At 45.2% G+C, this 26,263-nt stretch overlaps 2 protein-coding genes across 3 annotated transcripts; both read left to right on the forward strand.

Annotated features, from left to right (window-relative positions):
* Positions 1-47: 47 nt before the first annotated feature.
* LOC117008885 (proteasome subunit beta type-4-like) lies at positions 48-2,941 on the forward strand. The gene is made up of 2 exons (XM_033082990.1): positions 48-235; positions 2,758-2,941. The coding sequence occupies exons 1-2, from the start codon at positions 99-101 to the stop codon at positions 2,924-2,926; spliced, it is 306 nt and encodes a 101-aa protein (XP_032938881.1). The 5' UTR covers positions 48-98; the 3' UTR covers positions 2,927-2,941.
* A 2,336-nt stretch (positions 2,942-5,277) lies between these two features.
* On the forward strand, positions 5,278-25,115 carry LOC117008884 (proteasome subunit beta type-4-like). 2 transcript variants are annotated; one of them, XM_033082989.2, is made up of 7 exons: positions 5,278-5,370; positions 6,776-6,901; positions 9,532-9,678; positions 16,922-17,003; positions 18,694-18,810; positions 20,355-20,443; positions 24,980-25,115. In XM_033082989.2, the coding sequence occupies exons 1-7, from the start codon at positions 5,297-5,299 to the stop codon at positions 24,990-24,992; spliced, it is 648 nt and encodes a 215-aa protein (XP_032938880.1). In that variant the 5' UTR covers positions 5,278-5,296; the 3' UTR covers positions 24,993-25,115. The 2 variants fall into 2 exon arrangements, with proteins under 2 accessions (XP_032938880.1, XP_042636001.1); XM_042780067.1 differs by lacking the exon at positions 5,278-5,370 and having other exon boundaries at positions 6,677-6,901.
* Positions 25,116-26,263: the final 1,148 nt, after the last annotated feature.

A 26,263-nucleotide genomic window follows, 5' to 3' on the forward strand; every position in this document is an offset into this window, starting at 1 on the left:
CGCCACGCTTAAGATGGCGGATAAGCCACGCCCACCCCTTACGGCGGCCGGGAGAGGCCGAACTTCCTCCGCGCAGGCGCAATCGCGGCGTGACTAAGATGGAGGTTCGGGCAGCGCCGCCGCCGTTCTGGGCCGGGGGCCCGGCCCCGGGACAAACGTACATCCCGAGGGCGTTGGGACAGACCGACATCTTCCCGCCGGGCACCGGCAGCGCCCTGCCCGCCGGCCGCACCCTGTGAGGGCAGCGAGGGGCGCGGGAGGGCGGGAAGGCGTGAGGGGGGTGGGGGAGGGGGGAGCTGAGGGGGCGCTGAGGGGGATGGGGGAGAGAATGTGGGGGGGTGGGGGGGAAAATGGGGAGGGGGTTGGGGAGGGTGTGTGAGGGGTGGGGAGGGGGCTGGGGGGACTGGGAGAGGAACTGGGGGGACTGGGAGGGGAACTGGGGGGACTGGGGGGGGATTTGGGGGTTTGGGGAGGGTCCCTGAGGGCTGAGGGGGGCAAATTGGGATCCAAACTGGGAACTAAAGGAGGATCCAAACTGGGTAAATTGGGAGCCAAACTGGGAGCCAAAGGGGGAGCCAAACTGGGAGCCAAACTGGGTAAACTGGGATCCAAACTGGGAGCCAAAAGAGGAGCTAAATTGGGGTCCAAACTGGGCAAACTGGGAGCCAAAAGAGGAGCTAAACAGGGCAAACTGGGAGCCAAACTGGGATCCAAACTGGGTAAACTGCGAACCAAACTGGGAGCCAAAGGAGGAGCCAAACTGGGTAAACTGGGATCCAAACTGGGAGCCAAAGGAGGATCCAAACTGGGTAAACTGGGAGCCAAACTGGGAGCCAAAGGAGGAGCCAAACTGGGCAAATTGGGAGCCAAACTGGGAGCCAAAGGGGGAGCCAAACTGGGATCCAAACTGGGTAAACTGGGATCCAAACTGGGAGCCAAAGGAGGAGCCAAACTGGGCAAATTGGGAGCCAAACTGGGAGCCAAAGGAGGAGCCAAACTGGGAATCAAAGGGGGAGCTAAATTGGGGTCCAAACTGGGCAAACTGGGAGCCAAAGGAGGAGCTAAACTGGGCAAACTGGGAGCCAAACTGGGAGCCAAACTGGGGGGTAAACTGGGAGCCAAGGGGGGAGCTAACATGGCGAAATTTGGACCCAAACTGGGAGCCAAATAGGGAACTAAACTGGGCAAATTGGGATCCAAACTGGGAGCCAAAGAAGGAGCCAAACTGGGCAAATTGGGAGCCAAACTGGGAGGTAGAGTGGGAGCCAAGGGGGGAGATAAACTGGCTAAACTGGGACCCAAACTGGGAGCCAAATAGGGAGCTAAACTGGGCAAACTGGGATCCAAACTGGGAGCCAAAAGAGGAGCTAAACTGGGCAAATTTAGAGCCAAACTGGGGGGTAAACTGGGAGCCAAAGTGGAAGCTAAACTGGCTAAACTGGGATCCAAACTGGGAGCCAAATAGGGAGCTAAACTGGGCAAATTGGGAACAAAACTGGGAGCCAAAGTGGGTAAACCAAGGCCCAAATGGGGAGCTAAACTGGGCAAACTGGGAGCCAAATAGGGAGCTAAACTGGGGTCCAAACTGGGACCCAAACTGGCTAAACCAGGACCCAAACTGGGAGCCAAACTGGTGTAACTGGGAGCAGAACTGGGACCCACCTGTGAGCCAAACTGGGATTCCAAATTGGTGCAACTGGGAGCAGAACTAGACCCCAACTGGGAGCCAAACTGAGACCCAAACTGGTGTAACTGGGAGCAGAACTAGGCCCAAACTGGGAGCCAAACTGGGACCCCAACTGGTGTAACTGGGAGCAGAACTGGGACCCAACTGGGAGCCAAACTGGTGTAACTGTGACCCAGACTGGTGTAACTGGTATCCCAAACTGGGACCCAGACTGGTGTAACTGGGAGCAGAATCGGGACCCAAACTGGGAGCCAAACTGGTGCAACTGGGAGCAGAACTAGGCCCAAACTGGGAGCCAAAATGGGACCCAAACTGGTGTAACTGGGAGCAGAACTAGGCCGAAACTAGGAGCCAAACTGGTGTAACTGGGAGCAGAACTAGGCCCAAACTGGGACCCAAACTGGTTAAACTGGGACCCGAACTGGGACCAAACTGGGAGCCAAACTGGGACCCAAACTGGTGTAACTGGGAGCAGAACTAGGCCCAAACTGGGACCGAAACTGGTGTAACTAGGAGCAGAACTGGGACCCAAACTGGGACCCAAACTGGTGTAACTGTGACCCAGACTGGTGTAACTGGGATCCAAACTGGGATCCCAAACTGGTGTAACTGGGAGCAGAACTAGGCCCAAACTGGGATCCCAAACTGGTGTAACCATGATCCAAACTGGATTAGCTGGGATTCAGACTGGTGTAACTGGGATCCAAACTGGGAGCCAAACTGGTGTAACTGGGAGCAGAACTAGGCCCAAACTGGGAGCCAAACTGGTGTAACTGGGAGCAGAACTGGGATCCAAACTGGGAGCCTAACTGGTGTAACTGGGAGCAGAACTAGGCCCAAACTGGGAGCCAAACTGGGACCCAAACTGGTGTAACTGGGAGCAGAACTAGGCCCAAACTGGGAGCCTAACTGGTGTAACTGGGAGCAGAACTAGGCCCAAACTGGGAGCCAAACTGGGACCCAAACTGGTGTAACTGGGAGCAGAACTAGGCCCAAACTGGGAGCCAAACTGGAACCTAGACTGGTTAAACTGGGATCCCAGACTGGTGTAACTGGGATTCTGCTGCCAGGACCCCGATGGTGACCGGAACCTCGGTGCTGGGGCTGCGTTTCGCGGGGGGGGTGATGTTGGCGGCGGACACCGTGGGCTCCTACGGCTCCCTGGGACCCAAACTGGGACCCAAACTGGGACCCAAACTGGTTAAACTGGGACCCGAACTGGGACCCAGAGTGGTGTAACCGTGATCCAAACTGGTGTAACTGGGATTCCAGACTGGTGTAACTGGGATCCAAACTGGTTAAACTGGGATCCAAACAGGGACCCCAACTGGTGTAACTGGGACCCGAACTGGGATCCCAAACTGGTGTAACTGGGAGCACAACTGGGAGCCAAACTGGTGCAACTTGGAGCAGAATTGGGACCCAACTGGGAGCCAAACTGAGACCCAAACTGGTGTAACTGGGAGCCAAACTGGGATACCAAACTGGTGTAACTGTGACCCAGACTGGTGTAACTGGTATCCCAAACTGGGACCCAGACTGGTGTAACTGGGATCCGAACTGGGACCCAAACTGGTGTAACTAGGAGCAGAACTAGGCCCAAACTGGGACCCAAACTGGGATCTCAAACTGGTGTAACTGAGACCCAGACTGATGTAACTGGGATCCCAAACTGGGAGCCAAACTGGGACCCAGACTGGTTAAACTGGGACCTGAACTGGGATCCAGACTGGTGTAAACATGATCCAAACTGGAGTAGCTGGGATCCAGACTGGTGTAACTGGGATCCAAACTGGTGTAACTGGGAGCCTAACCAGGACCCAAACTGGGAGCCAAACTGGTGTAACTGGGACCCGAACTGGGATCCCAAACTGGTGTAACTGGGAGCACAACTGGGATCCAAACTGGGAGCCTAACTGGTGTAACTGGGAGCAGAACTAGGCCCAAACTGGGAGCCAAACTGGGACCCAAACTGGTGTAACTGGGAGCAGAACTAGGCCCAAACTGGGAGCCAAACTGGAACCTAGACTGGTTAAACTGGGATCCCAGACTGGTGTAACTGGGATTCTGCTGCCAGGACCCCGATGGTGACCGGAACCTCGGTGCTGGGGCTGCGTTTCGCGGGGGGGGGTGATGTTGGCGGCGGACACCGTGGGCTCCTACGGCTCCCTGGGACCCAAACTGGGACCCAAACTGGGATCCAAACTGGTGTAACTGGGACCCAAACTGGGACCCAGACTGGTTAAACTGGGACCCAAACTGGGACCCAAACTAGTGTAACTGGGATCTGAACTGGGATCCAGACTGGTGTAACCGTGATCCAAACTGGAATAGCTGGGATTCAGACTGGTGTAACTGGGATCCAAACTGGGATCCAAACTGGTTAAACTGGGATCCATACTGGTGTAACTGGGACCCGAACTGGGATCCAGACTGGTGTAACTGTGATCCAAACTGGAGTAGCTGGGATCCAGACTGGTGTAACTGGGATCCAAACTGGTTAAACTGGGACCCAAACAGGGACCCAAACTGGTTAAACTGGGACCCGAACTGGGATCCCAAACTGGTGTAACTGGGAGCAGAACTAGGCCCAAACTGGGACCCAAACTGCTGTAACTGGGAGCAGAACTAGGCCCAAACTGGGATCCAAACTGGGACCCAAACTGGTGTAACTGGGAGCAGAACTGGGCCCAAACTGGGAGCCAAACTGGGACCCAAACTGGTGTAACTGGGAGCAGAACTGGGACCCAAACTGGGACCCAAACTGGTGTAACTGGGAGCAGAACTAGGCCCAAACTGGGATCCCAAACTGGTGTAACTGGGAGCAGATCTGGGACCCAAACTGGGACCCAAGCTGGTGTCACTAGGAGCAGAACTGGGACCCAACTGGGAGCCAAACTGGTGCAACTGGGAGCAGAACCGGGACCCAACTGGGAGCCAAACTGGGACCCAAACTGGTGTAACTGGGAGCAGAACTAGGCCCAAACTGGTGTAACTGGGAGCAGAACTGGGAGCCAAACTGGGAGCCAAACTGGGAGCCAAACTGGTGCAACTGGGAGCAGAACTAGGCCCAAACTGGGACCCAAACTGGTGTAACTGGGATCCCAAACTGGGACCCAGACTGGTGTAACTGGGATCCAAACTGGGACCCAAACTGGTGTAACTGGGTCGCAAACAGGGAGCCAGACTGGGATCCCAAACCGATTAAACTGGGACCTGAACTGGTTAAACTGGGATCCCAGACTGGTGTAACTGGGTCGCAAACAGGGAGCCAGACTGGGATCCCAAACCGATTAAACTGGGACCCGAACAGGGATCCAAACTGGTGCAACTGGGATCCAAACTGGGAGCCAAACTGGTGTAACTGAGAGCAGAACTGGGACCCAACTGGGAGCCAAACTGAGACCCAAACTGGTGTAACTGGGAGCCAGACTGGGATCCCAAACTGGTGTAATTGTGATCCAAACTGGAGTAGCTGGGATTCAGACTGGTGTAACTGGGACCTGAACAGGGATCCAAATTGGTCTAACTGGGACCCAAACAGGAACCCAAACTGGTGTAACTGGGATCCCAGACTGGTGTAACTGGGATTCTGCTGGCAGGACCCCGATGGTGACCGGAACCTCGGTGCTGGGGCTGCGTTTCGCGGGGGGGGTGATGTTGGCGGCGGACACCGTGGGCTCCTACGGCTCCCTGGGACCCAAACTGGGACCCAAACTGGTTAAACTGGGATCCCAAACTGGGACCCAAACTGGTTAAATTGGGATCCAAACTGGGACCCAAACTGGTGTAACTGGGTCGCAAACAGGGAGGCAGACTGGGATCCCAAACTGATTAAACTGGGACCCAAACTGGTTAAACTGGGACCCAAACTGGTGTAACTGGGATCTGAACTGGGATCCAGACTGGTGTAAGTGGGATCCAAACTGGAGTAGCTGGAATCCAGACTGGTGTAACTGGGATCCAAACTGGTTAAACTGGGTCCCAAACTGGGATCCCAAACTGGTGCAACTGGGAGCACAACTGGGACCCAAACTGGGAGCCAAACTGGGACCCAAACTGGTGTAACTGGGAGCAGAACTAGGCCCAAACTGGGACCCAAACAGGGACCCAAACTGGTTAAACTGGGTCCCAAACTGGGATCCCAAACTGGTGTAACTGGGAGCACAACTGGGAGGCAAACTGGTGCAACTGGGAGCAGAATTGGGAGCCAAACTGGGAGCCAAACTGGTGCAACTGGGAGCAGAACTAGGCCCAAACTGGGATCCAAACTGGTGTAACTGGGAGCAGAACCAGGACCCAACTGGGAGCCAAACTGGGACCCAAACTGGTGTAACTGGGAGCAGAACCAGGACCCAAACTGGGAGCCAAACTGGTGTAACTGGGAGCCTAACCAGGACCCAAACTGGGAGCCAAACTGGTGTGACTGGGAGCAGAACTAGGCCCAAACTGGGAGCCAAGCTGGTGTAACTGGGAGCAGAACTAGGCCCAAACTGGGACCCAAACTGGTGTAACTGTGACCCAGACTGGTGTAACTGGGATCCAAACTGGGATCCCAAACTGGTGTAACTGGGAGCAGAATCGGGACCCAAACTGGGAGCCAAACTGGTGCAACTGGGAGCAGAACTAGGCCCAAACTGGGAGCCAAAATGGGACCCAAACTGGTGTAACTGGGACCCAGACTGATGTAACTGGGATCCCAAACTGGGACCCAGACTGGTTAAACTGGGACCTGAACTGGGATCCAGACTGGTTAAATCTGGATCCAAACAGGGAGCCAAACTGGTGGAACTGTGATCCAAACTGGTTAAACTGGGACCCAAACAGGAACCCAAACTGGTGTAACTGGGTTGCAAACAGGGAGTCAGACTGGGATCCCAAACCGATTAAACTGGGACCCAAACTGATTAAACTGGGATCCTAAACCAATTAAACTGGGATCCAAACAGGGATCCAAACTGGTGTAACTGGGATCCCAGACTGGTGTAACTGGGATTCTGCCGGCAGGACCCCGATGGTGACCGGAACGTCGGTGCTGGGGCTGCGTTTCGCGGGGGGGGTGATGTTGGCGGCGGACACCGTGGGCTCCTACGGCTCCCTGGCGCGTTTCCGCGGCGTCTCGCGCCTGCTCAAGGTCAACGACTCCACCGTGCTCGGCGCCTCCGGGGACCTGGCGGATTTCCAGCACCTGCGGCAGCTCCTCGAGCAGATGGTGTAAGAATTCTACATCCCAAAATTTCCCTGGAATTCTAGCATTTTCCATCCTAAAATCGTCCAGGAGTTCTGGAATTTTCCATCCTAAAATCTGCCAGGAATTCTGGAATTTTCCATCCTAAAATCCCCCTGGAATTCTGGAATTCTCCATCCCAAAATCTGCCAGGAATTCTGGAATTCTCCATCCTAAAATTCCCCAGGAATTCTAGAATTCTCCATCCCAAAATTCCCCTGGAATTCCCATCCCCAAATCCCTCAGGAATTCTAGAATTCTCCATCCTAAAATTCCATAGGTGTTCTGGAATTCCCATCCCAAAATTCCCATGGATTTCCTATCCTAAAATCCCTCAGGAATTCTGGAATTTCCATCCTCAAATCCCCCAGGAATTCTAGAATTCTCCATTCCAAAATCTGCCAGGAATTCTGGAATTCCCATCCCAAAATTCTCCTGGATTTCTTATCCTGAAATCTCACAGGAATTCCAGAATTCCCGTCCCCAAATCCCTCAGGAATTTCTGGAATTCTCCATCCCAAAATCCCCCAGGAATTCTAAAATTCTCCATCTCAATATTTCCCAGGAATTCTAGAATTCTCCATCCTAAAATCCCTCAGGAATTTCTGGAATTCCCATCCCAAAATTCCCCTGGAATTCTCCATCCCAAAATTCCCCAGGAATTCTAGAATTCTCCATACCACAATTGCCCAGGAATTCTAGAATTTTCCATCCCCAAATCCCTCAGGAATTCTGGAATTCCCATCCCAAAATTTTCCTGGATTTCCTATCCTAAAATTCCACAGGAATTCTGGAATTTCCATCCCAAAATCTGCCAGGAATTCTGGAATTCTCCATCCCAAAATTCCCCTGGAATTCCCATCCCCAAATCCCTCAGGAATTCTAGAATTCTCCATCCCCAAATCCCTCAGGAATTCTAGAATTCTCCATCCCCAAATCCCTCAGGAATTTCTGGAACTCCCATCCCAAAATTCTCCTGGATTTCCTATCCTAAAATCTCACAGGAATTCTGGAATTCTCCATCCCAAAATTCCCCTGGAATTCTGGAATTTTCCATCCCCAAATCCCTCAGGAATTCCTATCCCTAAACCCCTCGAGAATTCTGGAATTCCCATCCCCAAATCCCCCAGGAATTCTTGAATTTCCATCCCAAAATTCCCCTGGAATTCTAGAATTCCCATCCGAAAATCCTTCAGGAATTCTGGAATTCCGCCTCCTCAAATCCCTCAGGAATTCCTTGAGCACCAATCCCAGAATTCCTTGAGCCCAAATCCTGGAATTCCTTGAGCTCCAATCCCACAATTCCTTGAACATTTTTCGACCACGAACCCCCAAATTCCGCGTCAATTTTTGAACAAATCCCCGAATTCCGCCGCAGTTTTTTTGTGCCGATCCCAAGAATTCCTCTGCTCCAATCCTGGAATTCCTTGAGCTCCAATCCCTGAATTTTTCCGCGTTCCATCCCCAAATTCCGCGGCGTTTTTTGACCACAAATGCCCAAATTCCACCGCGTTTTTTTTATGCCAGTCCTTGAGCCCCAATTCTGGAGTTCCTTGAGCACCAATCCTTGGAATTCCTTGAAATTCCTTGAGCTCCAATCCCAGAATTCCTTGGAATTCATTGAGCTCCAATCCCAGAATTCCTTGAGCTCCAATCCCTGAATTTTTCCGCGTTCCATCCCCAAATTCCGTGGCATTTTTTATGTGCCAATCCTTAAACCCCAATTCTAGAATTTCTTGAGCACAAATCCCAGAATTCCTTGAATACAAATCCCAGAATTCCTTGAGCCCAACTCCTGGAATTCCTTGAGCACAGATCCCAGAATTCCTTGAAAAAAAATTCCAGAATTCCTTGAATGTTTTTCAACCACGAAGCCGCAAATTCCGCGTCATTTTTTGAACGCCAAATCCCCAAATTCCATCGCAATTTTTGCACCGTTCCAAGCTCAGAATTCCTGATTTCCAATCCTGGAATTCCTTCAACACAAATCCTGGAATTCCTTGGTGTTCTTGGAGCACAAATTCCCAAATTTCTGGGTGTTCCATCCCCAAATTCCGCGTCATTTTGTGAACACCAAATCCCCGAATTCCGCCGCGGTTTTTTTGTGCCAATCCCAAGAATTCCTCTGCTCCAATCCTGGAATTCCTTGAGCCCTAATCCCAGAATTCCTTGGAATTCATTGAGCTCCAATCCCAGAATTCCTTGGGCCCAAATCCCAGAATTCCTTGAGCCCAACTCCTGGAATTCCTTGAGCACAGATCCCAGAATTCCTTGAACCCAAATCCCAGAATTCCTTGAACATTTTTCAACCACAAACACCGAATTCCACGTCATTTTTTGAACGCCAAATCCCCAAATTCCACCGCGATTTTTGCACCATTTCAATCCCACAATTCCTTTTGTCCAATCCCACAATTCCTCCTGTCCAATCCCATAATTTCTCCTATCCATTCCCACAATTCCTTTTGTCCAATCCCACAATTCCTCCTGCTCAATCCCATGTTTCCTTTCATCCATTCCCACAACTCCTTTCATCCAATCCCACAATTCCCAGCGCCCAATCCCACAATCCCCAGCGCCCAATCCCACAATCCCCCGTGCGTTTCTCCGCCCCCAGGATCGACGAGGAGCTGCTGGGGGACGGGCACAGCTCCGGCCCGCGGGCGCTGCACTCGTGGCTGACGCGCGTCCTCTACAGCCGGCGCTGCAAGATCAACCCGCTCTGGAACACCCTGCTCATCGGCGGCGTCCACCGCGGGGAGAGGTGGGGACACAAAATTCTGAGAGTTTCTGTTCTTTCCTGGGGAATTCTTTGGGTTTTTGGGGAGATTTTTGGGTTTTTTTGGTGAAATTTCTGGATTTTTTTGGTGAAATTTTCAGTTTTTTTCTGGGGAAATTTCTGTTTTTTTGGTGAAATTTTCAGTTTTTTCTGGGGAAATTTCCATTTTTTCCCTGTAGAAATTCTTGTTTTTTCCTGGGGAAATTCCTGGTTTTTTTCTTGGGAGATTCCTGTTTTTTTGTGGGGAAATTCCTGGGTTTTTGGTGAAATTTCCATTTTTTTTTTGTGAAATTTCTGGGTTTTTTTGGTGAAATTTCTGGTTTTTTTGGTGAAATTTTCGTTTTTTTTTGGTGAAATTTCTATTTTTTCCTGGGGAAATTTCCATTTTTTCCCTGTAGAAATTCTGTTTTGTTTGGTGAAATTTCCAGTTTTTTTCTGGGGAAAATTCCATTTTTTCCCTGTAGAAATTCTGGTTTTTTTTGTGAAATTTCTGGTTTTTTCATGAGGAAATTCTTGATTTTTCCTGGTGAAATTTCTGGGTTTTTGGTGGAATTTCCTGTTTTTTTCTGGGGAAATTTCCATTTTTTTCCTGGGGAAAATTTCGTTTTTTCCTGGGGAAAATCCTGTTTTTTTCTTGGGGAATTCCTGGTTTTTTGTGGGGAAATTCCTATTTTTTTTCTAGTGAAATTTCCGTTTTTTTTGGTGAAATTTCTGGGGTTTTTGGTGAAATTTCCGTTTTTTTTGGTGAAATTTCCGGTTTTTTTTGGTGAAATTTCCATTTCTTTCTGGGGAAATTTCCATTATTTTTCTGGGAAAATTTCCATTTTTTAATGGGGAAAATTCCTGGTTTTTTGAGGGGAAATTTCCATTTTTTCCTGGGGAAAATTCCATTTTTTTCTGGGGAAAATCCTGTTTTTTTCTTGGGAAATTCCTGGTTTTTTGTGGGGAAATTCCTATTTTTTTTCTAGTGAAATTTCCGTTTTTTTTGGTGAAATTCCTGGGTTTTTGGTGAAATTTCTGGTTTTTTCCTGGGGAAATTCCTGGTTTTTTATGGAGAAATTCCTGTTTTTTTATGGAGAAATTCTTGATTTTTCTGGGGAAATTTCGTTTTTTCCTGGGGAAAATTCTGTTTTTTACTGGGGAAATTCCTGGTTTTTTTGTGGGGAAATTCCTGGGGTTTTTGGTGAAATATCCATTTTTTGGTGAAATTTCCGTTTTTTTCCTGGGGAGATTTCTCGGTTTTTGTGGGAAAATTTCTGCTTTTTTTCCTGGGAAATTCCTGGTATTTGTGGTGAAATTTCAGTTTTTTTCTGGGGAAATTTCCGTTATTTTTCTGGGGAAATTTCCATTTTTTAATGGGGAAATTCTTATTTTTTTTCTAGTGAAATTTCTGGTTTTTTGTGGGGAAATTTCTGGGTTTTTTTGGTGAAATTTCCATTTTTTCCTGGGGAAAATTCAGTTTTTTCCCTGAAGAAATTCTGGTTTTTTTGGTGAAATTTCTGGTTTTTTTCTGGGGAAATTTCCATTTTTTCTGGGGAAATTTCCATTTTTTTCTGGGGAAAATTCAGTTTTTTCCTGGGGAAATTCCTGGTTTTTTCTGGTGAAATTTCTGGGTTTTTTGGTGAAATTTCCATTTTTTTTCTGGGGAAATTCCTGTTTTTTTCCTGGGGAAATTCCTGTTTTTTTCTTGGGAAATTCCTGGGTTTTTGGTGAAATTTCCAGTTTTTTTCTGGGGAAAATTCAGTTTTTTCCCTGTAGAAATTCTGGTTTTTTTGGTGAAATTTCCAGTTTTTTTCTGGGGAAATTTCCATTTTTTCCTGGGGAAATTCTGTTTTTTACTGGGGTAATTCCTGTTTTTTTCATGGGGAAATTCCTGGGTTCTTTGGTGAAATTCCTGGTTTTTTTGTGGGGATATTTCTGGGTTTTTTTCTGTGGAAATTCCTGTTTTTTTTCTGGGGAAATTCATGTTTTTTTCTGGGGAAATTCCTGGTTTTTTCTTGAGAAATTCCTGGTTTTTCATGAGGAAATTCCTGGGTTTTTGAGGGGAAATTCCTGGTTTTTCCTAGGGAAATTCCTGGGGTTTTTGGTGAAATTTTTGGGTTTTTTTGGTGAAATTTCCGGTTTTTTTGGTGAAATTTCCGGTTTTTTTGGTGAAATTTCTGGTTTTTTTGGGGAAATTTCTGGGTTTTTTTGGTGAAATTTCCATTATTTTTCTGGGGAAAATTCTATTTTTTCCCTGAAGGAATTCTTGGTTTTTTCCTGGGGAAAATTCAGTTTTTTCCTGGGAAAAATTCAGTTTTTCCTTGGGAAATTCCTGTTTTTTTCTTGGGAAATTCCTGGTTTTTCATGAGGAAATTCCTGGTTTTTTGAGGGGAAATTTCCATTTTTTCCCTGTAGAAATTCTGGGTTTTTTTGGTGAAATTTTCAGGTTTTTTCTGGTGAAATTTCTGTTTTTTTCTGGGAAAAATCCTGATCTTTTCTTGGGAAATTCCTGGTTTTTTGTGGGGAAATTCCTGGGTTTTTGTGGGGAAATTTCAGCTTTTTTTCCTGGGAAATTCCTGGTATTTGTGATGAAATTTCCATTTTTTTCTGGGGAAATTTCCATTTTTTTCTGGGGAAATTTCTATTATTTTTCTGGGGAAATGTCCATTTTTTTTCTGGGGAAATTCCTGTTTTTTTGAGGGGAAATTTCCATTTTTTCCTGTGGAAAATTCCTGTTTTTTCCTTGAGAAATTCCTGGGTTTTTTGGTGAAATTTCCATTTTTTTTTCTGGGGAAATTCCTGATTTTTCATGGAGAAATTCTTGATTTTTCCTGGTGAAATTCCTTTTTTTTTCCTTGGGAAAATCCTGATTTTTTCTTGGGAAATTCCTGGGTTTTTGGTGAAATTTCTGGTTTTTTTCAGGGAAATTTCTGGTTTTTTTCAGGGAAATTTCTGATTTTTTTCAGGGAAATTTCTGGTTTTTTTCATGGGGAAAATCCTGATTTTTTCTTGGGAAATTCTTGGGTTTTTAGTGAAATTTCCATTTTTTTCTGGGGAAATTTCCATTTTTTTCCTGGGGAAAATTTCGTTTTTTTTCTGGGGAAAATTCAGTTTTTTCCTGGGGAAATTTCCATTTTTTCCTGGGCAAAATCCTGTCTTTTTCTTGGGAAATTCCTGATTTTTTCTTGGGAAATTCCTGGTTTTTTTGTGGGAAAATTCAGTTTTTTTGGTGAAATTGCTGGGTTTTTTTGCGAAATTCCTGTTTTTCTCTGGGAAATTCCTGTTTTTTCATGGAGAAATTCAGTTTTTTCCTGGGGAAAATCCTGTTTTTTTCTTGGGAAATTCCTGGTTTTTTGTGGGGAAATTCCTGGTATTTGTGGTGAAATTTCTGGGTTTTTTCTAGTGAAATTTCTGTTTTTTTTGGTGAAATTTCTGGGTTTTTTTGGTGAAATATCTTTATTTTTTGGTGAAATTTCTGGTTTTTTTATGGAGAAATTTCCATTTTTTCCTGGGGAAAATTTCGTTTTTTCCTGGGGAAAATCCTGGTTTTTTCTGGTGAAATTTCTGGTTTTTTCCTGGGGAAATTCTTGATTTTTCATGGGGAAATTTCCAGTTTATTGATAAAATTTCCAGTTTTTTTCTGGGGAAATTTCCATTTTTTCCTGGGGAAATTCTTGGTTTTTCATGGGGAAATTCCTGGGTTTTTGGTGAAATTTCCATTTTTTTTCTGGGGAAATTCCTGGATTTTTCCTGGGGAAATTCCTGTTTTTTCATGGAGAAATTCTTGATTTTTCCTGGGGAAATTTCTGGGTTTTTTTGGTGAAATTCCTGGTTTTTCATGGGGAAATTTCCTTTTTTTTTCCTGGGAAATTCCTGGGTTTTTGTAGGGAAATTTCTGCTTTTTTTCCTGGGAAATTCCTGGTATTTGTGGTGAAATTTCTGGTTTTTTTCTGGGGAAATTTCCATTTTTTTCTGGGGAAATTTCCATTTTTTTTCTGGGGAAATTCCTGTTTATTTTATGGAGAAATTTCCATTTTTTCCTGGGGAAAATTTCGTTTTTTCCTGGGGAAAATCCTGGTTTTTTCTTGGGAAAATTCCTGGTTTTTTGTGGTGAAATTTCCGGTTTTTTTCTGGGGAAATTTCTGTTTTTTTCTGGGAGAATTTCCATTTTTTAATGGGGAAAATTCCTGGTTTTTGAGGGGAAATTCAGTTTTTTTGGTGAAATTGCTGGTTTTTTTCAGGGAAATTTCTGGTTTTTTTCAGGGAAATTTCTGGTTCTTTTCATGGGGAAAATCCTGGGGAAAATCCTGTTTTTTTCTTGGGAAATTCCTGGGTTTTTGGTGAAATTTCCGGTTTTTTTAATGGGAAAATTTCCGTTTTTTCCTGGGGAAAATTCAGTTTTTTTCCTGGGGAAATTTCCATTTTTTTCCCGGGGAAAATTTCGTTTTTTACTGGGGAAATTCCTGTTTTTTTCTTGGGGAATTCCTGTTTTTTTTGTGGGAAAATTCCTGTTTTTTGAGGGAAAATTCAGTTTTTTTGGTGAAATTGCTGGTTTTTTTCAGGGAAATTTCTGGTTTTTTTCAGGGAAATTTCTGGTTTTTTTCATGGGGAAAATCCTGATTTTTTCTTGGGAAATTCCTGGGTTTTTGGTGAAATTTCCATTTTTTTTCTGGGGAAAATTCTATTTTTTCCCTGTAGAAATTCTTGTTTTTTTCCTGGGGAAATTCCTGGTTTTTTGTGGGGAAATTTCTGCTTTTTTTTCCTGGAGAAATTCTTGATTTTTCATGGGGAAATTTCCAGTTTTTTTCTGGGGAAATTTCTATTATTTTTCTGGGAAAATGTCCATTTTTTTTCTGGGGAAATTCCTGGTTTTTTGAGGGGAAATTTCCATTTTTTCCTGGGGAAAATTCTGGTTTTTTGTGGGATAATTGCTGCTCTTTTGTGGGGAAATTCTGGTTTTCTGTGGAAATTTCCATTTTTTCATGTAGAAATTCCTGATTGTTTCATGAGGAAATTCCTGGTTTTTTGATGAAATTTCCATTTTTTTTTCTGGGGAAATTCCTGTTTATTTTATGGAGAAATTTCCATTTTTCCTGGGGAAAATTCAGTTTTTTTCCTGTAGAAATTCTTGTTTTTTTCCTGGGGAAATTCCTGGTTTTTCATGAGGAAATTCCTGATTTTTTTTCCTGGGGAAATTCCTGTTTTTTCATGGAGAAATTCTTGATTTTTCCTGGGGAAATTTCTGGGTTTTTAATGGGGAAAATCCTGATTTTTTCTCGGGAAATTCCTGGGTTTTTGGTGAAATTTCAGATTTTTTTCTGGGGAAATTCCTGTTTTTCTCCTGGGTGAATTCCTGTTTTTTCATGGAGAAATTCTTGATTTTTCCTGGGAAAATTTCTGGGTTTTTAATGGGGAAAATCCTGTTTTTTTCTTGGGAAAATTTCTGGTTTTTTGTGGTGAAATTTCTGTTTTTTTCTGGGGAAATTTCCATTTTTTTCCTGGGGAAATTCCTGTTTTTTTCCTGGGTGAATTCCTGGTTTTTCATGGAGAAATTCTTGATTTTTCCTGGTGAAATTTCTGGGTTTTTTTGGTGAAATTTCTGGTTTTTTTGGTGAAATTTCCAGTTTTTTTCTGGGGAAATTTCCATGTTTTCCTGGGGAAAATTCCATTTTTTCCCTGTAGAAATTCTTGGTTTTTTCTGGGGAAATTCTTGATTTTTCATGGGGAAATTTCCAGTTTATTGATAAAATTTCCAGTTTTTTTCTGGGGAAATTTCCATTTTTTAATGGGGAAATTCCTATTTTTTTTCTAGTGAAATTTCTGGTTTTTTTCTGGGGAAATTTCTGTTTATTTCTTGGGAAAATTTCCATTTTTTATGGGGAAATTTCCAGTTTTTTTCTAGTGAAATTTCTGTTTTTTTCTGGGAAAATGTCCATTTTTTAATGGGGAAATTCCTATTTTTTTTCTAGTGAGATTTCTGGTTTTTTGTGGGGAAATTTCCATTTTTTTTCTGGGGAAATTCCATTTTTTTTCTGGGGAAATTCCTGTTTTTTTCCTGGGTGAATTCCTCTTTTTTCATGGAGAAATTCTTGATTTTTCCTGGGGAAATTCCTGTTTTTTCATGGGGAAATTCCTGTTTTTTTCTAGGGAAATTTCCATCTTTTTCTGGGGAAATTGACATTTTTTCATGGGGAAGTTCCTGTTTTTTCCTTGAGAAATTCCTGGGTTTTTTGGTGAAATTTCCATTTTTTTTCTGGGGAAATTCTTGATTTTTCATGGAGAAATTTCTGGGTTTTTTCTGGGAAAAATCCTGTTTTTTTCATGGGGAAATTCCTGTTTTATTGTGGAGAAATTCCTGGGTTTTTAGTGAAATTTCCATTTTTTTTCTGGGAAAATTTCTGTTTTTTCCTGGGGAAATTCCTGCCCCTCCCTGCCCCTCCCAGTCCCTCCCAGTCCCTCCCAGTCCATTCCCAGTCCATCCCAGTCCATCCCAGTCCATTCCCAGTCCATTCCCAGTCCATCCCAGTCCCTCCCAGTCCATTCCCAGTCCCTCCCAGTCCATTCCCAGTCCATCCCAGTCCATCCCAGTCCATTCCCAGTCCATTCCCAGTCCATCCCAGTCCCTCCCAGTCCATTCCCAGTCCCTCCCAGTCCATCCCAGTCCATCCCAGTCCATCCCAGTCCCTCCCAGTCCATCCCAGTCCCTCCCAGTCCATCCCAGTCCCTCCCAGTCCCTCCCAGTCCCTCCCAGTCCCTCCCAGTCCATTCCCAGTCCATCCCAGTCCATTCCCAGTCCATTCCAGTCCCTCCCAGTCCATCCCAGTCCATCCCAGTCCCTCCCAGTCCCTCCCAGTCCCTCCCAGTCCCTCCCAGTCCATCCCAGTCCCATCCCAGTCCATTCCCAGTCCATCCCAGTCCATCCCAGTCCATCCCAGTCCATCCCAGTCCCTCCCAGTCCCTCCCAGTCCCTCCCAGTCCATTCCCAGTCCATTCCCAGTCCATTCCCAGTCCCTCCCAGTCCCTCCCAGTCCCTCCCAGTCCATTCCCAGTCCATTCCCAGTCCATTCCCAGTCCATCCCAGTCCATCCCAGTCCATCCCAGTCCCTCCCAGTTTATCCCAGTCCCTCCCAGTCCATCCCAGTCCATCCCAGTCCCTCCCAGTCCCTCCCAGTCCCTCCCAGTCCCATCCCAGTCCCTCCCAGTCCCTCCCAGTCCCTCCCAGTAAGCCCCAGTTGTGTCCCCGCAGTTTCCTGGGCTATGTGGACATGCTGGGCGTGGCCTACGAGGCTCCATCATTGGCCACGGGATTCGGGGCTTACCTGGCCCAGGTGAGTTCATTAATTAATTAATTAATAATTAATGATTGATTGTTAATCATCGTTGGCCATGGGGTTTGGGGCTTACCTGGCCCAGGTGAGTTTAATTAATTAATAATTAATAATTAATTATTAATTGTTATTAATCGTTGGCCACGGGGTTCGGGGCTTACCTGGCACAGGTGAGTTTAATTAATTAATAATTAATAATTAATAATTAATGATTGTTTGGTAATCATTGTTGGACACGGGGTTCGGGGCTTAGCTGGCCCAGGTGAGTTTAATTAATTAATTAATTAATTCATAATTGTTAATTGATGATTGATGGCCACAGGGTTCAGGGCTTATTTGGTCCAGGTGAGGTCATTAATTAATTAATGATTAATAATTGTTAATTGATAATTGATGGTCACAGGATTCAGGGCTTACCTGACCCAGGTGAGTCTAATTAATTCATAATTAATAATTAATGTTTAATGATTAATTGTTAATTGATAATCACTGGATCTAGGGTTTGGAGCTTACCTGGCCCAGGTGAGGTCATTCATTAATTAATAATTAATAATTTATGGTCACAGGGTTTGGGGTTTACCTGGCCCAGGTGAGTTCATTAATTAATAATTAATAATTAATTGTTTGTTAATCATTGTTGGACACAGGGTTCGGGGCTTAGCTGGCCCAGGTGAGTTCATTCATTAATTAATAATTAATAATTGATAATTGATAATTGATGGTCACAGGGTTTGGGGTTTATCTGGCCCAGGTGAGGTCATTAATTAATTCATGATTAAGAATTAATGATTAATTGTTTGTTAATCGTTGCTGGACACAGGGTTCAGGGTTTATCTGGCCCAGGTGAGTTCATTAATTAATTAATAATTGTTAATTGATAATTGATGGTCACAGGATTCAGGGCTTATTTGGCCCAGGTGAGTTCATTAATTAATTAATAATTGTTAATTGATAATTGATGGTCACAGGGTTCAGGGCTTATCTGGCCTAGCTGAGTTCATTAATTAATAATTGTTAATTAATCATTACTGGACACAGATTTCAGGGCTTATCTGGCCCAGGTGAGTACATTGATTAATTAATAATTAATAATTGATAATTGATAATTGATGGTCACAGGGTTTGGGGCTTACCTGGCCCAGATGAGTTCATTAATTAATAATTGTTAATTAATCATTACTGGACACAGATTTCAGGGCTTATCTGGCCCAGGTGAGTTCATTAATTCATAATTAATAATTGTTAATTGATAATTGATGGTCACAGGGTTCAGGGCTTACCTGGCCCAGGTGAGTCTAATTAATTCAGCATTAATAATTGTTAATTGATTATTTTTTAATTGATTATTTCTCTTTTAGTTTATTTTTTCTTAGTTCATAATTTTCTGATTTTTTTGATCTTGTTTCACAGGTTAATTTCCTTTTGTGTTCATTATCTCAAAACTGGGATCAGCTCAGAACCAAATTTTAATTGATTAATTGTTTTGTTAATTATTTTTAATTGATTAATTTCATTTTTAATTGTCGTTTTTAAATCACCACTCTGCATTCCATTCTTTCATCAATTTTATTTTTTCCATGAACATTTTCAAGATTTCTTGGTTTGATTTCCTGATGCTGTTGCCTAATTGGAGCTTGATGTTAATTAATTAATTAATTAATTAATTAATGAGTGTTAATTGCTGCTGCAGCCGCTGCTGAGGGCGGAGCTGGAGCGGGAGCGGCTCCCGACGCGGGAGGAGGCGCGAGAGCTGCTGGAGAGGAGCCTCAGGGTGCTCTACTACAGGGATGCTCGCTCCTTTAACAGGGTTTGTGTCCTAAACCCGGCCTAAACCCAGGTTAAACCCGGCCTAACCCATGGGATCCATCCTAAACCCAGCCTAAACCCATGGGATCCATCCCAAACCCAGCCCAGCCCCAGAGGAGCCTCAGGGTGCTCTACTACAGGGATGCTCACTCCTTTAACAGGGTTTGTATCCTAAACCCGGCCTAAACCCAGCCTAAGCCAGGCCTAAATCCTGGGAATTCACCTCAAATCCATGGGATCCATCTCAAACCCAGCCCAGCCCCAGAGCAGCCTCAGGGTGCTCTACTACAGGGATGCTCGCTCCTTTAACAGGGTTTGTGTCTTAAACCCGGCCTAAGCCAGGCCTAAACCCATGGGATCCATCTTAAACCCGGCCTAAATCCATGGGATCCACCTCAAACCCATGGGATCCATCTCAAACCCAGCCCAGCCCCAGAGGAGCCTCAGGGTGCTCTACTACAGGGATGCTCGGTCTTTTAATAGGGTTTGTGTCTTAAACCCGACCTAAACCCAGGTTAAACCCAGCCTAAATCCTGGGAATTCATCTCAAATCCATGGGATCCATCCCAAGCCCAGCCCAGCCCCAGAGCAGCCTCAGGGTGCTCTACTACAGGGATGCTCGCTCCTTTAACAGGGTTTGTGTCTTAAACCCCGCCTAAACCCAGGTTAAACCCGGCCTAACCCATGGGATCCATCCTAAACCCAGCCCAAACCCTGCTGAATTCTGGAGCTGGGATTGAAAAATTCCAGGATTTTTTTTTCCCGTGGAATTCTGGGTCAGAATTGAGGAATTTTGGGATTTGGGAATTCCAGGATTTGGGAATTTTGGGATTTAGGAATTTTAGGATTGAGGAATTTTGGAATTTCAAGATTTGGGAATTTTTGGATTTGGGATTTTTGGCACTGAGGAATTTCAGGATTGAGAAATTTTAGGACTGAAGAATTTTGGGATTTGGGAATTCTGTGATTCAGGAATTCCAGAATTTTGGAATTTCACGACTGAAGAATTTCGGATTTTGGAATTCCGCCATGTGGGAGTTCTGAGATTTGGGAATTTCGTGATTGAGGAATTTTGGGGATTTAGGAATTCCAGGATTTTGGAATTTCATGACTGAGGGATTTGGGGATTTAGGAATTTGGGAATTTTAGGATTGAGGAATTCCAGGATTTGGGAATTTTGGGATTTGGGATTTTTGGCCCTGAGGAATTTTGGGATTGAGGAATTTTGGGATTTGGGAATTCTGGGATTGAGGAATTCCAGAATTTGAGAATTTTGGGATTTTTGGCACTGAGGAATTTTGGGATTTGGGAATTTTGGGAATGAGGAATTCCAGGTTTTGGGAATTTTGGGATTTGGGATTTTTGGCACTGAGGAATTTTGGGATTGAGGAATTTTGGGAATGAGGAATTTTGGGAATGAGGAATTTTGGGATTTGAGAATTTTTGGGGCTGAGGAATTTTGGGATTTGGGAATTTCATTACTGAGGGATTTGGGATTTTTGGGATTTGGGGATTCCATGATTCAGGAATTCCGTGTTCCCGCAGTTCGAGGTGGCCGTGGTGACCGACAAGGGCGTGGAGCTCGAGGGGCCCCAGACCCTGGAGGCCAACTGGGACATTGCTCACCTGGTCAGGTAAATCCAGGGAAAAACAAAATTCTGGGAATTCTGGGGGTCCTGGGAATCCCACCTGGGCAGGTAAATCCAGGGAAAAAACAAAATTCTGGGATTTGGGAATTTTGGGATTTGGGAATTCTGGGGCATCGCTCACCTGGTCAGGTAAATCCATGGAAAACAAAATCCTGGGATTTGAGAATTCTGGGATTTGGGAATTCTGGGATTTGGGAATTCTGGGGCATCACCCGCCTGGGCAGGTAAATCCATGGAAAAACAAAATTCTGGGAATTCTGGGATTTGGGAATTGTGGTATTTGGGAATTCTGGGGGTCCTGGGAATCCCACCTGGGCAGGTAAATCCCACCTGGGAAACAAAATTTTGGGATTTGGGAATTCTGAGACATCGCCCACCTGGGCAGGTAAATCCATGGAAAACAAAATTCTGGGATTTGGGAATTTTGGGATTTGGGAATTCTGGGACATTGCTCACCTGGTCAGGTAAATCCATGGAAAACAAAATCCTGGGATTTGGGGAATTCTGGGATTTGGGAATTCTGGGACATCTCCCACCTGGTCAGGTAAATCCATGGAAAACAAAATCCTGGGATTTGGGAATTTTGGGATTTGGGAATTCTGGGACATTGCTCACCTGGTCAGGTAAATCCAGGGAAAAAACAAAATCCTGGGATTTGAGAATTTTGGGATTTGGGAATTCTGGGACATGGCTCACCTGGTCAGGTAAATCCAGGGAAAAACAAAATCCTGGGATTTGAGAATTTTGGGATTTGGGAATTCTGGGACATTGCTCACCTGGTCAGGTAAATCCATGGAAAACAAAATCCTGGGATTTGGGAATTCTGGGATTTTTGGGAATTCTGAGACATCACCCACCTGGGCAGGTAAATCCATGGAAAACAAAATCCTGAGATTTGAGAAATTCTGGGATTTGGGAATTCTGGGGGTCCTGGGACATCCTCAGCAGGTAATTCCCACCTGGATTTCCAGGATTTGGGAATTCCCACCTGGACAGAGCGGGATTGGGAATTCCAGAGGGACACCCAGGGGTTATCCAGGTGTTCCTGGGCCCATCCAGGTGTTCCAAGGTGACATTCAGGTGTCCTGGGGACATCCATAGGGACATCCAGGTGTTCCTGGGGAAGTCTTGGGCCACATCCAGATGTTCTTGGGGACATCCAGGGGGACATCCAGGTGTTCCAGGAGCACTTCCAGGTGTTCTGGGGACATCCAGGGGCACATCCAAGTGTTCCTGGGGACACTTAGGACCCATCCAGGTGTTCCAGGAACAATTCCAGGTGTTCCCGGGGACATCCAGGTATTGTAGGTGCACATCCAGGTGACATCCAGGTGTTTCCTGGGGGTATCCAGGGGCACATCCAGGTGTTCCTGGGGTCCATCCAGGTGTTCCTGGAGCAATTCCAGGTGTTCCAGGTGTCATCCAGGTGTTCTAGGAGCAATTCCAGATGTTCTAGGTGGACATCCAGGTGTTCCTGGCAGTATCCAGGAGGACTTCCAGGTGTTCTTAGGGCAAATCCAGGTGTTCCAGGTGACATCCAGGTATTCCTGGGGACACTCTGGTGACATCCAGGTGTTCCTGGGGGTATCCAGAAGCAATTCCAGCTGTTCTAGGTGTCACCCAGGTGTTCTAGGTGTCACCCAGGTGTTCCAGAAGCAATTCCAGGTGTTCTAGGTATCATTCAGATGTTCTAGATGTCACCCAGGTGTTCCTGGGCCCATCCAGGTGTTCTTAGGGTACATCCAGGTGTTCCAGGTGTCATCCAGGTGTTCCCTGGAACAATTCCAGGTGTTCTAGGTGAACATCCAGGTGTCATCCAGGTGTTCCAGGAGCACTTCCAAGTGTTCTTAGGGTACATCCAAGTGTTCCCTGGAGCAATTCCAGCTGTTCTAGGTGTCATCTAGGTGTCACCCAGGTGTTCCTGGGGCCCATCCAGGTGTTCCAGGAGCGATTCCAGGTGTTCTAGGTGGACATCCTGGTGTTCCAGGTGTCACTCAGATGTTCCAGGAGCACTTCCAGGTGTTCTTAGGGTACATCCAGGTGTTCCAGGTGTCATCCAGGTGTTGCCTGGAGCAATTCCAGGTGTTCTAGGTGGATATCCAGGTGTTCTAGATGTCATCCAGGTGTTCTAAATGTCATCCAGGTGTTCCAGGTGTCATCCAGGTGTTCTAGATGTCATCCAGGAGTTCTAGGTGTCAGTCAGGTGTTCTAGGTGGACATTCAGGTATGCCAGGTATTCCTGGGGGTATCCAAGTGTCACCCAGGTGTTCCAGGTGTTCTAGATGTCAGCCAGGTGTTCCAGGAGCAATTCCAGGTGTTCCTGGGGCTCATCCAGGTGACATCCAGGTGTTCCAGGAGCACTTCTAAGTGTTCTAGGTGTCATCCAGGTGTTCCTGGTGGTATCCAGAAGCACTTCCAGGTGTTCCAGGTGTCACCCAGGTGTTCCTGGGGCCCATCCAGGTGTTCCAGGAGCAAATCCAGGTGTTCCTGGGGGTATCCAGAAGCAATTCCAGGTGTTCCAGGTGTCACCAGGTGTTCTAGATGTCATCCAGGTGTCATCCAGGTGTCATCCAGGTGTTCCAGGAGCACTTCCAGGTGTTCCTGGGGCCCATCCAGGTGTTTCAGGAGCAAATCCAGGTGTTCTAGGTGTCATCCAGGTGTTCCAGGAGCAAATCCAGGTGTTCTAGGTGGACATCCAGGTGTTCCTGGGGGTATCCAGAAGCAATTCCAGGTGTTCTAGTTGTCACCCAGGTGTTCTAGGTGTCACCCAGGTGTTCCAGGTGTCACCCAGGTGTTCCAGGTGTCACCCAGGTGTTCCAGGAGCAATTCCAGGTGTTCTAGGGGTACATCCAGGTGACATCCAGGTGTTCCTGGTGGCATCCAGTGGCACATCCAGGTGTTCCAGGTGTCACCCAGGTGTTCCTGGGGCCCATCCAGGTGTTCCAGGAGCAATTCCAAGTGTTCTAGGTGTCATCCAGGTGTTCCAGGTGGATATCCAGATGTTCCTGGTGTTCCTGGGGGTATCCAGAAGCAATTCCAGGTGTTCCTGGGCCCATCCAGGTGTTCCAGATGTCATCCAGGAGTTCTAGGTGTCACTCAGGTGTTCCAAGTGACACCCAGGTGTTCTAGGTGGACATCCAGGTGTTCCAGGTGTTCCTGGGGGTATCCAAGTGTCACCCAGGTGTTCCAGGTGTTCTAGATGTCACCCAGGTGTTCCTGGGGCCCATCCAGGTGTTCCAGGGGCGATTCCAGGTGTTCCAGGTGTCACCCAGGTGTTCCAGGTGTCATCCAGGCATTCCTGGTGTCATCCAGGTGTTCCAGAAGCAATTCCAGGTGACATCCAGGTGTTCTAGGTGGACATACAGGTGTTCTTGGTGGTATCCAGAAGCGATTCCAGATGTTCTAGGTGTCATCCAGGTGTTCCTGGTGGTATCCAGGAGCAAATCCAGGTGTTCCAGGTGTCACCCAGGTGTTCCAGGTGTCACCCAGGTGTTCCTGGGGCCCATCCAGGTGTTCCAGGGGTGATTCCAGGTGTTCCAGGTGTCACCCAGGTGTTCCCTGGAGCAATTCCAGGTGTTCTAGGCATCATCTAGGTGACATCCAGGTGTTTCCTGGTGGCATCCAGTGGCACATCCAGGTGTTCCAGGAGCACTTCTAAGTGTTCTAGGTGTCACCCAGGTGTTCTAGGTGTCACCCAGGTGTTCCAGGTGACATCCAGGCGTTCCAGCTGTCATCCAGGTGTTCCAGGAGCAATTCCAGATGTTCTAGGTGGACACCCAGGTGTTCCTGGTGGTATCCAGAAGGACTTCCAGGTGTTCCAGGTGTCATCCAGGTGTTCCTGGGGCCCATCCAGGTGTTCCAGGAGCAATTCCAGATGTTCTAGGTGTCATCTAGGTGTCACCCAGGTGTTCCTGGGGCCCATCCAGGTGTTCCAGGAGCAATTCCAGGTGTTCTGGTGGACATCCAGGTGTTCCTGGGGGTATCCAGAAGCAATTCCAGGTGTTCCAGGTGTCACCCAGGTGTTCCAGGGGCGATTCCAGCTGTTCTAGGTGGACATCCAGGTGTTCCAGGTGTCATCCAGGTGTTCCTGGGGGTATCCAGAAGCAATTCCAGGTGTTCCAGGTGTCACCCAGGTGTTCTAGGTGTCATCCAGGTGTTCCCTGGAGCAATTCCAGCTGTTCTAGGTGTCATCTAGGTGTCACCCAGGTGTTCCTGGGCCTATCCAGGTGTTTCAGGAGCAATTCCAGGTGTTCTAGGTGAACATCCAGGTGTTCCAGGTGTTCCTGGTGTCATCCAGGTGTTCCTGGGGCCCATCCAGGTGTCCCTGGAGCAATTCCAGGTGTTCCAGGAGCAATTCCAGGTGTTCTAGGTGGACATCCAGGTGTCACCCAGGTGTTCCAGATGTTTCTCCAGGTGTTCCTGGGGGTATCCAGAAGCAATTCCAGCTGTTCCAGGTGTTCTTCTTGCTCCTCTAACCCATTTTTTCCCATTTTTTCCCATTTTTTCTCATTTTTTTTCCAGAGGTTTCGAGTGATCTCCGGGAGCTGCTCCGGCCTCGTCCCCGTGGAATTCCCAATTTTTTATCCCAATCCCTTTTTTTTCCTTCCCCCCACTCTGGAATTGCAAATTTTTGGGAATAAAATCCGTGCTCCAAACCGATCCTCGTGCGTTCGTTCTTTGGGAATTCTTAAAAATAAAAAAAATTTGGGAATTTTCATCCAAAAAATGAAAATTTCAGGGAATTTTGGGTGAGTTTTGTGGTTTTAAATCTTAAATTTTTACCAAAATCCTGGAATTGTCCCTAAAATTTTCCAGTAAAATATTGGAATATTTCAGTAAATTTTCAAAATTTCAATAAAATATTTGAAATATTTCCATAAATTTTTATAATAGTACAAAAAATATTTAGATATTTCCATTAGATTTTATAATTTCAAAAAATTTCTGAATATTTTCATAAATCTTTGAAATTTAACATAAAATATCAGAATATTTCCATTAAATTTTGAATTTCTACCTAAAATATTGGAATTTTCCATTAAATTTTGAAAAAATTTCCATAAATTTTGTAATTTTTTCATAGAATATTGAAAAATTTCCATTAAATATTTGAATATTTCCATTGAATTTTGTAATTTTCCATTCAATTTCCATTCAGTTTTCAAAATTTCAATAAATTTTTGGAATATTTCCATAAATTTTTGGTTTTTTTACAAAAAAATTGGAATATTTCCATTAAATTACAAAATTTTATCTAAAATATTAGAACATTTTTATGAAATTGAAGTATTTCCATAAAATATTGAAATATTTCCATAAAATATTTAAATTTTTATAAAATATTGGATTATTTCCATGTTTTTTGTAATTTTCCATAAAATATTGGAATATTTCTGTACATTTTGAAAATTTCCATAAAATATTGAATTATTTCCATAAATTTAGAAAGTTTCCATAAAATATTTGAATTTTTCTATAAATTTTTTAATTTTTCCACCAAATATTGAAAATTTCCAATAAAATACTGGAATATTTCAATAAAAATAAAGGAATTTTTACCTAAAATTTTGAATTTTTTCCTAAAATTCTCATTTTTTTCCTAAAATCCTGGAATTCTTCCTCAAATCTTGGACTATTTTATAAAATCTTGAAATTTTTCCCTAAAATATTCATTTTTTTCCTAAAATCTTCAATTTTTTCCCTAAAATCTTTGAATATTTCAGTAACCAAAACCCCAAAAATTCCAATTTAATTTTAATTTTTCCCCCTCCCAGCCCCCAACATTTTCCCAACTTTTCTTTTAAA

Source organism: Catharus ustulatus, chromosome 30 (genome assembly GCF_009819885.2).
Source record: "Catharus ustulatus isolate bCatUst1 chromosome 30, bCatUst1.pri.v2, whole genome shotgun sequence".
Lineage (NCBI taxonomy): Eukaryota > Metazoa > Chordata > Aves > Passeriformes > Turdidae > Catharus > Catharus ustulatus.

Bases quoted from the DNA above. Each gene is read 5' to 3' on its own strand.
- LOC117008885 (XM_033082990.1), top strand. From the start codon at position 99: ATGGAGGTTCGGGCAGCGCCGCCGCCGTTCTGGGCCGGGGGCCCGGCC. The intron at 236-2,757 runs GTGAGGGCAGCG...TTCTGCTGCCAG, and splicing joins CTGCCCGCCGGCCGCACCCT to GACCCCGATGGTGACCGGAA.
- LOC117008884 (XM_033082989.2), top strand. From the start codon at position 5,297: ATGGTGACCGGAACCTCGGTGCTGGGGCTGCGTTTCGCGGGGGGGGTG. The intron at 6,902-9,531 runs GTAAGAATTCTA...CTCCGCCCCCAG, and splicing joins CAGCTCCTCGAGCAGATGGT to GATCGACGAGGAGCTGCTGG. The intron at 18,811-20,354 runs GTTTGTGTCCTA...GTGTTCCCGCAG, and splicing joins ATGCTCGCTCCTTTAACAGG to TTCGAGGTGGCCGTGGTGAC.